The sequence below is a fragment of the Nerophis ophidion genome, linkage group LG01, assembly GCF_033978795.1.
Source record: "Nerophis ophidion isolate RoL-2023_Sa linkage group LG01, RoL_Noph_v1.0, whole genome shotgun sequence".
In the NCBI taxonomy this organism is placed as follows: domain Eukaryota; kingdom Metazoa; phylum Chordata; class Actinopteri; order Syngnathiformes; family Syngnathidae; genus Nerophis; species Nerophis ophidion.
The window spans coordinates 23,490,461-23,506,537 of NC_084611.1; the positions used below are offsets into that span (position 1 = coordinate 23,490,461).

The following is a 16,077-nucleotide window of genomic DNA, read 5'->3' on the forward strand; positions in this document are numbered from 1 at the left end:
GCTAACTTGGCAGTAAGAGGCTGTATGGGCTTATTGTTCTTCCACCATAAAAGTGGGTCAAAATCTAGTTTTTAATGCAATACAGCAACACCCCGCTTCCCCCAACAGGACAAGCGGTTGAAAATGGATGGATAGATGGTTTTAAATCTGCTGCTATAAAAACATTTGTTATTGCTTCAGCCCTGCCTGACTCCCCCAGAGGCTGCTTGAATGCGGTGTTGCCGCTTCAAAGGGGTTAGCATGTTTGACGTGTTGGCGGAAGCGTACCCTACTGTTGCTGAACAATGTCGGCAAACCTCCGTCCTCCATTGTTGTATCACACCGCGCAGCCAAAGTGTTCCCAAACGGGAGATGTTAACGAGGCAGGAGGGTCTTCCAGCTCTGGCTTTTACATGTTGTCCGAGCCCGGTTGCTGCTAGCCTGCAGTGTTGTGCCTCGCCCTGCATTGTTTACACAACGTGCAGTGCGCTACCTAATATGTCCGTGTGGAAACTCGTTTGGTACACCTCCGAACCGAACCGAAACCCCCGTACCGAAACTGTTCAATATAAATACACGTACTGTTACACCCCTACCTTGTATAAAAAAATCTGAACCCTTAGGTTGACCTGACACAGTTTTTTGTGCAAGTGTAGTTGGGATTATTGGTTTTGTCTTATTTTTGTGTGTTACTAATCAGTTTGGAGCATGCAAGTATAGCTACTGTATGATCATACGTGTGGGCAACATGAGGGGAAGGAGAAACAGGAGCATTGTACCTAGACAAGAGGTTAACATTGCTAAATATAAAGCATTTTTAAGGGGTAGAAAAAAGGTTTAATGTTGACTATGACGACTGCCGAAAGAAATTGATGGATAAAACTGTGACTCTGTTCAAGCACTGTGGGTTTCATTTGAGGCGGTGCACCTCGACCGGCTCTGTATCGCTTGGAAAGACTCTATAAGAAGGCGGTGGGGGTCTTCCTGACCCTGGAAGCCTGCCAAGATTTTACTGTCTTTTAGGCTGTGGACTGAGTGCTTCACTGTTATGCCCTCCTTTTCGGACGTGCTGTAATGAAATAACTGGAAATATGTGATGCATTACATTGTAATTGCTTTGTATGCATGTTCGAAATAAACTGAAACTAACTAACTAACTAACTAACATTAACACGTCATAATAACATGATCACGTCATCGGCAAAGACATCACCCTAGTGGGGACGACAAAGCTCAGTTGGTAGAGCGGCCGTGCCTGAGGGTTTTTGGTTCGATCCCCGGCTTCCGCCATCCTAGTCACGTTTGTTGTGTCCTTGAGCAAGACACTTCACCCTTTCTCGTGGTTAGGGCCGTGCATGGCAGCTCCCGCCATCAGTGTGTGAATCTGAAAATACTGTTAAAGCACTTTCAATGCCTAGAAGGTAGAAAAGCCCTATTCAAGTACAAACCCTGTTTCCATATGAGTTGGGAAATTGTGTTAGATGTAAATATAAACAGAATACAATGATTTGCAAATCGTTTTTAACCCATATTCAATTGAATGCACTACAAAGACAAGATATTTGATGTTCAAACTCATAAACTTTTTTTTTTGCAAATAATAATTAACTTAGAATTTCATGGCTGCAACACGTGCCTAAGTAGTTGGGAAAGGGCATGTTCACCACTGTGTTACATCACCTTTTCTTTTAACAACACTCAATAAACGCTTGGGAACTGAGGAAACTAATTGTTGAAGCTTTGAAAGTGGAATTCTTTCTCATTCTTGTTTTATGTAGAACTTCAGTCGTTCAACAGTCCGGGGTCTCCGCTGTCGTATTTTACGCTTCATAATGCGCCACACATTTTTGATGGGAGACAGTTCCAGACTGGCGGCGGGCAAGGAAAGTACCCGCACTCTTTTTTTATGAAGCCATGCTGTTGTAACACTTGCCTTGCTGAAATAAGCAGGGGCGTCCATAATAACGTTGCTTGGATGACAACATATGTGGCTCCAAAACCTGTATGGACCTTTTAACATTAATGGTGCCTTCACAGATGTGTAAGTTACCCATGCCTTGGGCACTAATACACCCCCATAACATCATAGATGCTGGCTTTTGAGCTTTGCGCCTATAACATTACGAATGGTTATTTTCCTCTTTGTTCTGGAGGACACCACGTCCTCTGTTTCCAAATATAACTTGAAATCTGGACTCGTCAGACCACAGAACACCTTTCCACTGTGCATCAGTCCATCTTAGATGAGCTTGGGCCCAGCCAAGCCGGCAGCGTTTCAGGATATTGTTGATAAATGGCTTTGGCTTTGCATAGTAGAGTTTTAACTTGCACTTACAGATGTAGCGACCAACTGTAGTTACCGACAGTGGTTTTCTGAAGTGTTCCTGAGCCCATGTGATAATATCCTTTACACACTGATGTCGGTTTTTGATGCAGAACCGCCTGAGGGCTCAAGGGTCCGTAATATCATCGCTTACGTGCAGTGATTTCTCCAGATTCTCTGAACTTTTTGATGATTTTACGGACCGTAGATGGTAAAATCCCTAAAATCCTTGCAATAGCTCGTTGAGAAATGTAGTTCTAAAACTGTTCGACAATTTGCTTACAAATTGGTGACCCTCAACCCATCCTTGTTTGTGAATTACTTAGCTTTTCATGGAAGCTGTTTTTATACCCAATCATGGCACCCACCTGTTCCCAATTAGCCTGCACACCTGTGGGATGTTCCATATACGTGTTTGATGAGCATTCCTCAACTTTATCAGTATTTATTGCCACCATTCCCAACTTCTTTTTCACGTGTTGCTGGCATCAAATTCTAAAGTTAATGATTATTTGCAAAAAAAAAAAAAAGTCTATCAGTTTCAACATCAAATATGTTGTCTTTGTAGCATATTCAACTGAATATGGGTCGAAAATGATTTGCAAATCATTGTATTCCGTTTATATTTACATCTAACACAATTATTTACCAACTCATATGGAAATGGGGTTTGCATAACATTCACTGGGCTTTTAGACAGCTGACAGGTAAAAAACTCGAACAGGGCAAAAACTCTGGCGAAATAATTCAAGACTTGTTGGCAAAGATGGCGATAAGTGGAGAGGCACCTCCAGGCTCCTACTTTGCAGCCTTGTCGTCTCGTGGACGTTGCGTGATTTCAACATAGTAAAAGCACTTCAGCCACAATACACCAGCCGCATGTTTGGATAGTTTTTGTTTTGATTTAAAAACAGGAACTCGGCTGATACAGCTTGTGTTTCATATATTTAAAAAAATATATAATATGGTTATAACGATAACGATATAATATGGTTATAACAATAGGATAATATAGTCTTTATTCATCCCACAATAGGACAATTATGTGGTTGCAGTGCATATACAAAAAGTCCACAGAAAACATTTTTAAATACATTTAATCAAGAGGGAAACATCAAAGAACACAAAATATGCCCATCTATATTGACCCCGCTACTTAAAAAATAGTTATTTAAACCTTCCCGCACCTACTCCACATTTATGACCTGGCACGATTACGGTATCACCACTGTGGAAGACCTCTATACAGTGTTCTCATCCTTCGCTGAACTCTCTTCCAAATACGATTTGCCAAACTCCCACCTTTTTCGTTTTTTTCAAATGAGGGACTTCGTAAAGAAGTAGTTCCCACACTTTCCAAATCGTCCTCCGGAAACTCTTATAGATACATTGCGATCTCTGAGCCCAAATTATAAAAAATGTATCTCCGTGATATATACCTCCTTAAGCTCAGTTGCTCCAAACTCTTTGTCAGTGATAAGAGCCTCGTGGAGGAGCGATCTTAACATCAACATATCTGATCAACTCTGGAACTCTGCCCTGAAACTGGTCCACTCCTCCTCGATATATGCCCGTCATGGTCTCATCCAATGCAAAGTAATCCACAAAATTCACTACACTAATTCAAAACTATCCAAAATCCACCCCACTGTTAGCAATACCTGTAATAGATGCAAACAATCTCCGGCTGATCATGTCCATATGTTCTGGTCCTGCTCTAAATTATGTTCCTTTTGGGAGGGCGTTTTTGACACTATCGGAAAGGCATACGGTCAAGACTTTCCCTCCAACCCACTATCAGCCATTTTCGGCATATGCCCGGATCACACGTGCCCTGTACCACTAAAACGTGCTGTGGCTTTTACAACCTTGCTGGCCAGGCGACTGATTTTGTTCATTTGGAAGCTGGCTCACCCCCATCACACGGCATTTGGATTAGAGAGATTCTTTACAATTTAAAATTGGAAAAACTTAGGTTTTCACTAAATGGCTCTGCTCAAGCGTTTGAAAGTTCTTGGAGTCCCTTCTTATTGTATGTCAACTCTACTGACTTATGTCCAGACGCAGATGAGGAATAATCTCCCTTTTATTTAGTACTATTATTATTATTTTTTATTTTTTTCTCCCTTTCTCTCTCCTTTTAGTCTCTTTCTGTCTTTGGTCTTGTATGTGTGTGTGTGTGTGTGTGTGTGTGTGTGTGTGTGTGTGTGTGTGAATGTGTGTGTCTTTGTCGTCTTACTTGTTGTTTGTGCCATGTGTTCCTGGTTGGTTTGACCTGAGTGGGGTGGGAGGGTGGGTTAGTGGTTTTAGGGGTAAAGGTGTGAAGAATTCACTGACTTTAAAATTGTACTGTTTCGACTTGCACTTTTTTTTCTGTATATGTGAAAAATTCAATAAAAAAGTTGGATTAAAGAACACAAAATATTTAAAAAAGTACACAGAGCTGATGCAACCAGCTGCCAATTCAGTGGTGACATTACTACAGCTACAAAGTAAAACACAACAAAACCTAAACATTAGCAATAGATAATACATATTGTGCACATTTGATTGCACAATGCATAGACAAACAACAAAACAAAACAAAAAACAGGGTTGTTGATGGGTTGGCGGGCCGCACGGCCAGAGACAGGTATGGACCCAAAAAAGTAACCAAGAGCATTGTTTTAGGCTGCCCACGTTTTGGTTGCTACACCAATTCAAGGATTAGACCTTTAATGAACATTTTTAGAAGTTGTATTTGATAAGATAGTTTTGATTGGAAATATATTTTGAAATATTGGGATAGTGGAGGAACAATCTTGAATTGAATATCTTCCCTGTATGTAAGTTAAAGTACCACTAATAGTCACACACACACCAGTGTGGGGAAATTACTCTCTGCATTTGACCCATCTCCTTGTTCCACCTTGGGAGGTGAGAGGAGCAGTGAGCAGCAGCGGTGGCCGCGCTCGGGAATCATGTTGTTGATTTAACCCCCAATTCCAACCCTTGATGCTGAGTGCCAAGCAGGGAGGTAACGGGTCGCATTTTTGGTATGACTCGGCCTGGGTTTGAACTCACAACCCACCGATCTCAGGGTGGACACTCTAACCACAAGGCCACTGAGCAGGTTTGTAAGTCATTGATACACAGACAGCCGCGTTCATACAAAATAATCAGTTAGGATGAATTGTAATTTACAGTTTTCTATTGTGGTTCTTGAACACAACCGAGTAGTAATGTCAAAATGGCGTTGTCTTTAAGCAGTAGTTTGGCGGCTAATCCAACTTCGGCACACATTGTCATCAATGTGATCCCACTGTTGAAACACGGCAACATACAGTAATCAGAAGTATCGAAAACTGCTTGCACGGTCACGTCCAATCGCAAAATCAAAGTGTGAATCACTGAAAATATATTCTTCAATCAGCACATTCATTTAGTTTTAGCCCATAAGGCGTCTACAACTTTTGTATCCTTCAAAAGGAAAAAATGTTAATGCTGGCGTAAGATTTCTGCAAGGTACTTTTTACAGTATAAAGTATGTTTTCCTGGCCAGCACAGCATGTAAATGTGCCTGAAATGGCAGTCAAATGAGATTCATATTAAAAAGAAAACATTCTTTCTCATAATATTTCAGATAATGTTAGTTTCTAGTATCTACAAGAATCTCCCCATTGATACATTACTCTCTACTTGGCGCTTGAGTAGCAGTGGATGTGATTGCACTTGGATAACCTCCCTCAGAGTGTTGTTATCAGATTGAAACATGATCAGAAAGTTGCTGTCCAGGTGCATTTGGCTGTAATCCCAATGGTGCCTCTGCAGAAGCTCTCAGGCAGCTGTGATGTTACGTAAATGCTACTTAAAGGTGCTTATAGTTGTTGTCGATCTTTTCAGTCATTTGTGTCTTGCGTTTCTTCTTTTGTGGTGCACATTCCTGAGAAGGAAGTACATTTTGAGGGATCAGATGGAGACCTTTAACGTACATTTGCAGAATGTAATTAGTGAACCTCAGTGGCGGTCTGCCTCTTCAAGTCTCCTCCTTTTTTTTCTATCAAGATTTTTTCTTCTCGCTCTTTGCTTTGTTGATTTCCTAAGAACACTCCGAACTAGATTCTACTTCCAAGTATTGTTCCATGTGGTTGGCCGGCCCAGAGGAGGCTCGGCTCTGTCTTCAACAATTGGCCACAGAAGTGTGATTTCAACTTTGTGTTCTTAGTGCGTGGGGTCACATTTTACCACAGCCACTCCCCCTTTTCTGTATTTCTTTACTGCATTGTTTCTACAGCTTTTTTTTGATCGTGGGTTTTTCGTGGGTTCACTTGTGAGAAGAAATCATGAAAATATGAATCCAAGTCGCTGTAATGATAGGTTTCCAGAATGATTACTGGTTTTGCTATTGACCTCTTCTGCAGCAGCACCCCCCTGTTTTATATCTATCTATTATAGCTATGTATAGTTGTGCAGGTGAAGTATTTTGGGGAATCATTTTGCTGGAATTAAACTATTCTACTAAATCCAGCTGCAAAATAAGAGCCTCCACCCTCACATTTGTCATAATGCCGTTCTATAAACAATGCTTCATGTTCAGCAATGTTAACTGGAAGCCCAGGCTTCCTTTTCAAATGAATACTGAGGTGGACTCTTGTAGGGCATTGTTCACTGCCCTGACTTACGCTTAAGTGGAAATACGTGGCCAAGCATAACAGCTCAGAGAGCAGAGGTGGAAGGGGTTGTCTTTTCGCTGTACAGGACGATCATAAAATCAGGATGGCTCCCACTGCCAACTTTTCTGCGCCAACAAAAATACACAATTACAAGGAGGAAAGTGTGGTGGACAAGGGGGATTAAGTAGTTCTGCGGGAGATGAGGATTTCGAGGCAGGCAGGCAGTGATTCTAGCACCTAATCATGATTATAAGTCTTGCTTTGCACATGTAGCTGAATGCTGTGATTGACTTTTAGAAAACCACTTTTCAGCTTTTGCTTAAGCACGATTTGACTGTTGAGTTGAGTTGAGTTTGTTTTTATTTGGAACATGCATGCATACAACATGATACATCACAATATACATTGCAATACATTTTCATAACATGGTCACTACTGCATAGTTTCTCGTTATATTCTTCTTTTTACTGTTGCATTTTTATTTTTATTGTTGCTTTAAATTTTTATTTTTATTGTAATATTATCTATTTTATTTCCATTTATACCCCCATTATTTACTTTTTACTTTTTAAATTCGATCTCAATTCTGCACACTGCTGCTGGAATTAAAATTTTCCTTAGGGAACTTTATCTATCCATCACAATTTCCAGTTTCTTTATTTAACATGTTCGGAAGAAGCAGAGCCCCTTTCCTTTCCTTTGCATAGCAGTTGCGAAAACTTTTGTTCACTTCCTGTTCTCAATTTATTCCCAATATACTCCATAACTAATAACATTATAAATAAATAAATAAATAATAATCAGTGATATAAGGTATATTTCAGATGGTGAGATAAAAAAGATTATCGACAAAATGAGTGGATGGATGAAATAATTCAGAATGTTTATCTTGGTTTCGGAAAAAAACTGTTGCAGGCCTGATCCGGCTCATTTGCCGTATGGCCGTACGTTTGACACCACTGATCTAACCTGATATAATGTTTTAAAAAAAACACAACTTGTAAACTTGGGGACCTCTCATGATCCAAAGAATACCGCATCATGGTGGAAGCAGTGTTGTAGTTTGAGCAAGTATGGCTGCCAATGTAAGGCAGTCACTGGTGTTTATTAATGATGTACTTGACAAAATAACAATCAATTGCGAGACAGCATGATAGCTTTTGTGCTGGACTCAAGTAAAGAAATATTGTAGGTATTGTAACACTTTGATGTTTCGCTTTTGACTTGTTTTTCATTAGACTATAATTCCCTTGTGCAATCAAGAAATTAACAAATGTTCCCCAAATGGCTACCCTGTGGGACTGCTTTTTTTTGTTTTAGTTTCTTTCTTTCCGGCTATTGTTTGACTCTTGTTTGTTTTCTCAATAAGTGTAGATTTTCCTGTAGCTACTATTTCACCAAACTGATGTTTGTCCCCCCTCTACATTGCAGAAATACCCATTGGTCTGGAGTCAAGCTCTCCGAAGCTTGTTTGTTTTTACATCAGCAACCACAACAATACTCAACAACACACACACACACACACACACACACACACACGCACACACACACGTAGACCACGCATATATAGCTCACTGAAAAAACAATCGGCAGCCATAACAAGTGCGCAAACAGGAGCTCCACTCCGTAGGAAAACCTGCTCTCACTTCCTGGGATCAGGGCTGACTCACCCTGTCCTTTCATACTCTTCACTACATGAAAGTGGCTCAAAAAGTCAGGAAAACAACGCTCGCAGTTTCTTGGCTCCGTTGCATAACAATAACTGTATGCTCTTGAGAAAACAAAAGACAAATGTTGCCTTGATGTTAAGAATAATAAATACTGACGTGTGTCCCTAGGCAGGGATAATGAAAGCTCCTTTGTTTTAACTGGCCTTTGAATGGAACACTGTGAGAACTTAGACTCTTTCGGTTTTAAAGACACTTCACAAAGCCTATTTTTTCCCTGCTGCCCCCTTTCTGTCAGCCCACTCGTATCCTACATTGGGGTTTTAATGAGATGTGTTGCCGCAACAACATACATACGTGCTCCCACCCACTTATTACTCTGCAAGGCCTCCTTATTCTCTGTTTATGGCTCAGAACCGCAGCTGTATTTTCTCCACGAGAGCCAGCATGCTTCAAACAAAGAGCACTATATTGTCAGCAGCTTAAGATGCTCCTTGGAGGATTAGTTTTATTATTAACCATTTTTGGCTTTGAGTTGGAGAGCAGACACCTGCAGGCGTCAAGAAGGGAGCGCCCAAGAGGTCATGACCCTGTCTGCCTCACCCCTTTCCATTGTTTCCATTTATCAGATCCTGGATGAGATCGCAGAGCATGGAATTAAAATCTATCAGCTACCCGACGCGGACTCTGACGAGGACGAGGAGTTCAAAGAGCAAACGAGAATCCTCAAGGTGAGCGGATATAGGGTGTTATGAAGCATTGTTGATCTTCACTTGCATCCACATGTATCTGCTTGCATTTCTTCCTCCCAGGCGAGCGTCCCTTTTGCTGTCATTGGCTCCAACCAGCTGATCGAGGTGAAAGGAAAGAAGATCCGTGGTCGTCTGTACCCGTGGGGAGTTGTGGAGGTGGAGAATCCAGAGCACAATGACTTCCTCAAACTCCGCACCATGCTTGTGTGAGTCACCCCATCAATAAGAGTGCAAAAAACAGGAAGGGAAAGCCAAGTGACCCTTGACCAAATGGCTTTTAAAACTTGCAGCAAAGCGCCACTGCCCTCTGGAGTCTGAAGACATAATTACATAGAAACATACTTTGTTGTAGGACGCACATGCAAGACCTCCAGGAGGTTACTCAGGACCTGCATTATGAAAATTTCCGCTCAGAGAGGCTGAAGAAAGCGGGACGGTGAGACACTTTTATGTAAAAAAAAAAAAAAATCAGATTTTTGCAGCTCTCCAAGTTTCATTGTGGAATTTTTCTGTAGAGCTGTGGATGAGGACGTGATGGATAAAGACCAGATATTGCTACAGAAAGAGGCTGAGGTAGACACAGACACACACACACACACACACACACTGCGGCAATTTGTGCTTGGCCTTAAATGTGTTTGCAATCTTCTTATCTTTTGTTAGCATTGTTTACACTTTGGCCTATCATTTGGCAGTACCCGGCTTCCTAATTGGTCTTGATAATCCTGTTTGCGTTACGAGGGCAGCACGCCCGCGTGAACAGGCTAGTTCTATCAGAGCTGTTTGTAAACAATGTTATACATGTTGTAGAGGATGTTATACCACCTCCTGTCCGGAAGTCCTGGCCCAGTTTTTATGGTGGGAATGACCTCCATAGTATCAACCACAGAGAAAGTTTTTTTTGTAATACAATGTCTCATTGTATGGTCCAATGTTGTTTTTTTTTCTGCTTATCAAAGAACGTTTCAGAGACACAATCCCTCTAACAAAGAAGTCACAAGACACAGTCTACATGTGCAACATTTATTCTGTGTTTAAAGTGAACCACAAAAAAGTACTTTGGAGGATGTTACTCCAAATGTATGAGTCACTTTAAAAAAATTACAGTACATTTGAAAAAAACATACTATCCATCCATCCATTTTCTACCACTTGTCCCTTTTGGGGTCGCGGAGTGTGCTGGAGCCTATCTCAGCTGCATTCAGGCGGAAGGGGGTGTACACCCTGGACAAGTCGCCACCTCATTGCAGGGCCAACACAGATAGACAGACAACATTCACACTCGCATTCAAACACTAGGGCCAATTTAGTGTTGCCAATCAACCTTACCCCAGGTGCATGTCTTTGGAGGTGGGAGGAACCCGGAGTATTCGGAGGGAACCCACGTAGTCAGGGGGAGAACATGCAAACTCCACACAGAAAGATCCCGAGCCCGGGATTGAACCCAGGACTACTCAGGACCTTTGTATTGTGAGGCACATGCACTAACCCCTGTTACACCGTGCTAAAAATACTAAAAGGATCAAATATAAAATGTTACTATAGTGTAAAAATGTTATTCAATTAAAAATAACCGTATATAGTATGTATCCAATTAAATACAATCAAAAATTTATAAATGCAATAAATAAAATATCAATGATACTCATTATGTTACATCACTGTTTGGTAGCAGTTGCTCAGTAGGTAGAGCAAGTCGTCCAGTAACTGAAGGATTCCAGGTTCATCGTCTTAGTCAATGCTGGTTTGTCTTTGGGCACAGCACTTCACCCACCATGCTTCCCGTGAAATTCATATTGGTGAACAAATGTGAATGAATATTTGGTGGTGGTTGGTGAGGCCATTGGCAGCCACAATTCTGTCAGTTTACCCCAGTGCTTCTGTGGCTACAGATGTAGCTCATCACAGAGAGTACCGGTAACTGCTGAAATCACCTGCAGTATATGTACATTATGCAGTTCTTCCTTCTACCCACATGTACATTATGCAGTTCTTCCTTCTACCCACATGGTGGCGACAGATATCGCAGAGGTAATCCACCAATTCAGGGTTATTCAACTCAATTGTTGTGGGGACCACATTTCCAGGAACCTAAGGACCCTGGACGTCTCCCTTCAATATTAATCTTATTTTGAGAACTAGCCTCCCCAAGCAGTAGATATTTGTTGATTTCCTTTTCGGTTAGTAATTTCCACTGATGGCCCATTAGGGCCCCGCAAGGCCTTCTCTGCTGTTCTAACACAACCAGAAATCATTATCATAATTAAAGATAAAAGTCATTTTAATTTGCTTTCCCGAAATACGTAAAAGTATTCATATTCTCTTCATGTCATATTATGCTCCTTCCAGCGCTGTTGTTTTTAGGCTATAGGGTTTTTATCCAATCAGAATTCAGCTAGCTTATGTTGCCATGCTGTACCAAATCTGCCCATGGCCTTCAGAATCAACAATGCGGGCGGATGTGCACTGTAAGTGAACTGACACAAACATTTGACAGACAGTTGCGATAGCCAATCAAATCACGAGTTGTTGTCAGTAAGAAATTCTCGCTGGCCTAAGGCAGATATCTATTGTGATGTTTGATTGTAATGAGCTAGGTAACATAAGAACTCCAACACCCAGCATGCCACAGTAGTGAAGAGCATGCTCAGTAGCCCCGTTTAGATTGTTGAATGTAGTCATGGCAACGGGATGTTTTTGATGAGCACGCAGTGGAGTAAATTTTAAGAACTCAGCCAACAAGCCTCGTCTGCATCTTCTATGATTAGACAAGACAACACATATATTTGCAAGGCCATTTTCAAGAAGGATATTTTAAGAGAAACTACATCTTGTGATACCATGTCGGCCAACCCCGGAAGCTCGAATGGGTTCTACAAATTGTGAATTTCAGATATCTTATTTCTTAATTCTTTTACGTTTAATATGTGTTTTGCAATTTATATTTTGACAGTACCACATAAGATATGTTTAATTGCTAATGCGGGCTTATTGATTTTTAAATGCGCCAGAAAATAACCCGTTTTGTACACTATTGATGGTGATTCAATGCCTATTAGGGCGTGAATGTGTTTCTGTATAGTATTTCTCAAGCAGTGATCATGTGGTGACATAAATTATGGTATTTTGAGAGGTAGTCATTGGACACAGGACATCACTAAAGGCCTAGGTGGGAAACGCATGGCCCGCCACTGGTCATTTCTAAAGAAAATATCCCTGTTATGCAAAATACAAGTGGATGCTGGCTTTTAGGTGCTTAAAATGTCAATGCAATGATCTTCCAATGTGTTTTTGCAGTAGTCCCAAGTTTTTCTGTAGTGTTTTTAATGTAGGAGTTTGCTGCAAAAAATATTGTCTCCCAAGTTTTGAACCGGATTTGGCCCCCGGGCTACCCGTTGAATAGCCCTGCACTAAATAAATTAGAAATGAACTTGCAGTGTGCACACACCTGCCATCTCCCAATAGTAAAAAATCTTTAATAAAAGAAAAAAAAAATCCTGAATCCAAACTGTGATCCGAATCACCCCTTAAAATCTAATCACTTGTTCCTTACCTCTTTTCCTGAAAGTTTCATCAACATGCAGCCATACATTTTTGAATTAGGCTGCTAACTAACTGACCAACAAACCCCAGCAAATACATAACCTCCTGGCAGAGTTAATTAATGGAAGGATATTGAAAGTTGCCATGTCTGTGCATGTTTTTACTTTCCTGGTCGCTTCAAGACATGCTGCAAGAGTTCACTCTTTTCATTAGTGTCGGCAGCTGTGCTCTTTTGTTCTATAGCGAAGTTAAATAAATGGAGTGCACCCTCTTGTCAGTCATGCACTCTTTGTTATTTGGAGGAAGGGCCACTAGCATACATGCACAGAAGTTCAGGCTTGTATTGTATAGGGGAAGGTGTAGTGCAGTTGGGAGAGTGGCAGTGCCAGCAACCTAAGGGTTCCTGGTTCGATCCCCACCTTCTACCAACCTCGTCACGTCCGTTGTGTGCTTGACCAAGACACTTCACCACACTAAATGTGTGTGTGAATGGAAAGTGTCAAGGCGCTTTGAGTACCTTGAAGATAGAAAAGCGCTATACCTATTTATTATGAACACAAGGTAACATACTACATTACCCTCAAATCCGACTCACTTGATCCCTATCCAATTTCTGACATTTCTTGAAAGTTTCGTCAAAATCCACCAGTAACTTTCTGAGCAACGGCGTTGACTCACTAACAAACAGCCTTACAAACCCCTCCCGGCAGAGGTAATAAATGTAGGATAGCTGAATTAAATGATATAATAATAATTTTGTGTAAAAGTTGATACGTTTAATGTATCATATATTTAATATATCGGGCGCTGCCACGGCTGCTGCCACGGCTGCTGCCCGCTGCTCCCCTCGCCTCCCAGGGGTTGAATAAGGGGATGGGTCAAATGCAGAGGACAAATTTCGCCACACCAAGTGTGTGTGAGACAATCATGGATACTTTAAGTTTACTGTTTAATATGTACCTTTGCATATACATTATGTCAAATAAAATGTATTAATTTAGTAAATTGAAAAATAGAATAAATGACTAGCTTAATTTCCATGCCCAGTAAAATATTCTCAATTATAGGAAAATAAAATAGCACATTTCTCATCTGTACATTGTTAGTTCCTTTATCCAAATGGGGGCGACAGATGCTATGGAACTACAACTGTGCAGCTATGCTGATTGGTATTATAGAAACTGTCTATCTGTGTTGGCTCCATGGGAGACAAGCGGTAGACATGGATGGATGAATGGATATACTTACAATATGCCATGTTATCTGTCATCTTCATGCGTTGTGTTGTTGTCTTTGTTTTCCTTTCCCGCAGCTGCGACGCATGCAAGAGATGATTACTCGGATGCAGGCCCAAATGAAAATGCAATCAGAAGAGTGAAGGTGTTGGAACTTGGAACACACACTAAAACACGCCTGTTGTCACACAACCACATCTTGCAGGAGTTTTCAGGATTCCAAGTTTTCTTGCCTTTTCTCTGATTCCGAAACTGATTTTTTTTTCTTTTTCTTTTTTAAGCCCAACAACCAGACTCGCAGCCAATGTATGACTATTTAGGTTTACGTGTCTTTGGAGAATTAGGAGCCAGTGAGTCTGCATTGGCTGATACAGTATCCACTATGTTATTTTATCCTGATCTTTTATCCTTATCCTTCTATTATGGTCTGTCAAGATGCCAATAACAATACTTTTAAGTGTTTACCAAAAAAAAGGTATTTCCAGTCTTAACTGCCATTGGAGGACTTTTTAAGCATCTTGAATCTACAATTTTAAAAGTGCATTCTGTTACCTTCACTTTTATTGACAATTTACTACAAGCTCCATGTTTGTCTTTCTGTCACCTTATCCATCCACTAAAGTTTCTATAAGGCTGCTATAATAATGATATTAATACACTCAGTGCCTTGTCACTTACTACACATTCTTGTTTTTTATGTTTTACTTACTACAGGAAACACAAAGGTGTAGTAGTTTGTCAAACAGTATATATTGAGCCCAATGATCAGTTTCTAGTTGACATGGTACATTATCCAAAATATAGAAGGTGATTTGTAGCTGATGTGCCATACAAATTTTTTTCATGATTTTTAAAAAAACTAAACACTTGTTAACTGTTAGGTGCCAACATCTGTTTTTGTACTTCCACTGAAATATTTTTGTTTAGAGGAAATAAATGTTTACTATCTTATAATTTCTCAGTTTTTTTCACATGAAGAATATTTGATGTGCTAAATAATATAATTGTCTATTTATCTGATCGACCAATGGATTGCAACCGTTTGTCATAACATTATGTACATCTTAAGTTCCGTCATATATAAAAATGGTCTATATTAGTACCAATGGTGTGCCTCTACTGGCCTAACAAAAATCCATTCATTTTCTACCGCTTGTCCCTTTTGGGGTCGCGGGTGGTGCAGGAGTCTGTCAGCTGCATTCGGGCGTAATGCGGCGTACACCCTGGACAAATCGCCACTTCATCGCAGGGCTAACACTGATAGACAACATTCACACTCACATTGACAAATCATTACCATAAATTAATAGAAGTTTTATTTTTAATTGACTTTCCATACATATATAAAAGTATTCATCATATTCTTTTCATGTCATATTAGGTTCCAATGTTGCTGTTTTTAAGTTAGAGTTTTTATCCAATCAGCTTGTTGCCAGCGCTTTGTGAATTCTGCCAGAGGCCTTCTGAACCAACATTAGCAGCGGCTTTGCAGTTTAACGAACAGAGGACATTTAGGTAACGGACAGTTGCGATAGCCGATCAGATCCCAAGTTGTTGACAGTAGCCCATCTAGGTAGTCTTACATTGAACGTGACTGTGATTGGATACTCACTTGTCACTCTCAAGTATCCAATCACAAGTTGTGATTTACGAAAGCAGAAAGTAGCACCGGAGCCATACCCGGCCAGCGGAGAAATCAGCGGTACTCACTTTTTTAACCAACGAGGAAAAACGTTGATTAGATGGAAGATATATATTTGTAAAGGTATTTTCAAGAAGGATATTTAAATAGAAACTAGATCTTGAAAAACGAGGTCAGCTGACCCTGGAAACTAGTTAAGCTGTCCTGGTGGTGAAATAGTTTGCCCGCCACTTTCACTCGAATCAACCAACTACGAGCGGTACCAATGGCTTATACGGCATCAA

The 16,077-nt window shown here is 40.6% G+C and overlaps 1 protein-coding gene across 2 annotated transcripts in view; it reads left to right on the top strand.

Moving 5' to 3' along the window:
- zgc:63587 (uncharacterized protein LOC393431 homolog) overlaps positions 1-15,105 on the top strand; it is a 59,131-nt gene extending 44,026 nt beyond the window's left edge. For both annotated transcript variants that reach the window (XM_061898851.1, XM_061898855.1), the window contains 5 exons: positions 9,251-9,352; positions 9,434-9,579; positions 9,726-9,809; positions 9,889-9,946; positions 14,229-15,105. In XM_061898851.1, the coding sequence (XP_061754835.1) occupies positions 9,251-9,352; positions 9,434-9,579; positions 9,726-9,809; positions 9,889-9,946; positions 14,229-14,294 (456 nt within the window). In that variant the 3' untranslated portion in view covers positions 14,295-15,105. The remainder of the gene's footprint in view (positions 1-9,250; positions 9,353-9,433; positions 9,580-9,725; positions 9,810-9,888; positions 9,947-14,228) is intronic.
- The last annotated feature ends 972 nt before the right edge of the window (positions 15,106-16,077 follow it).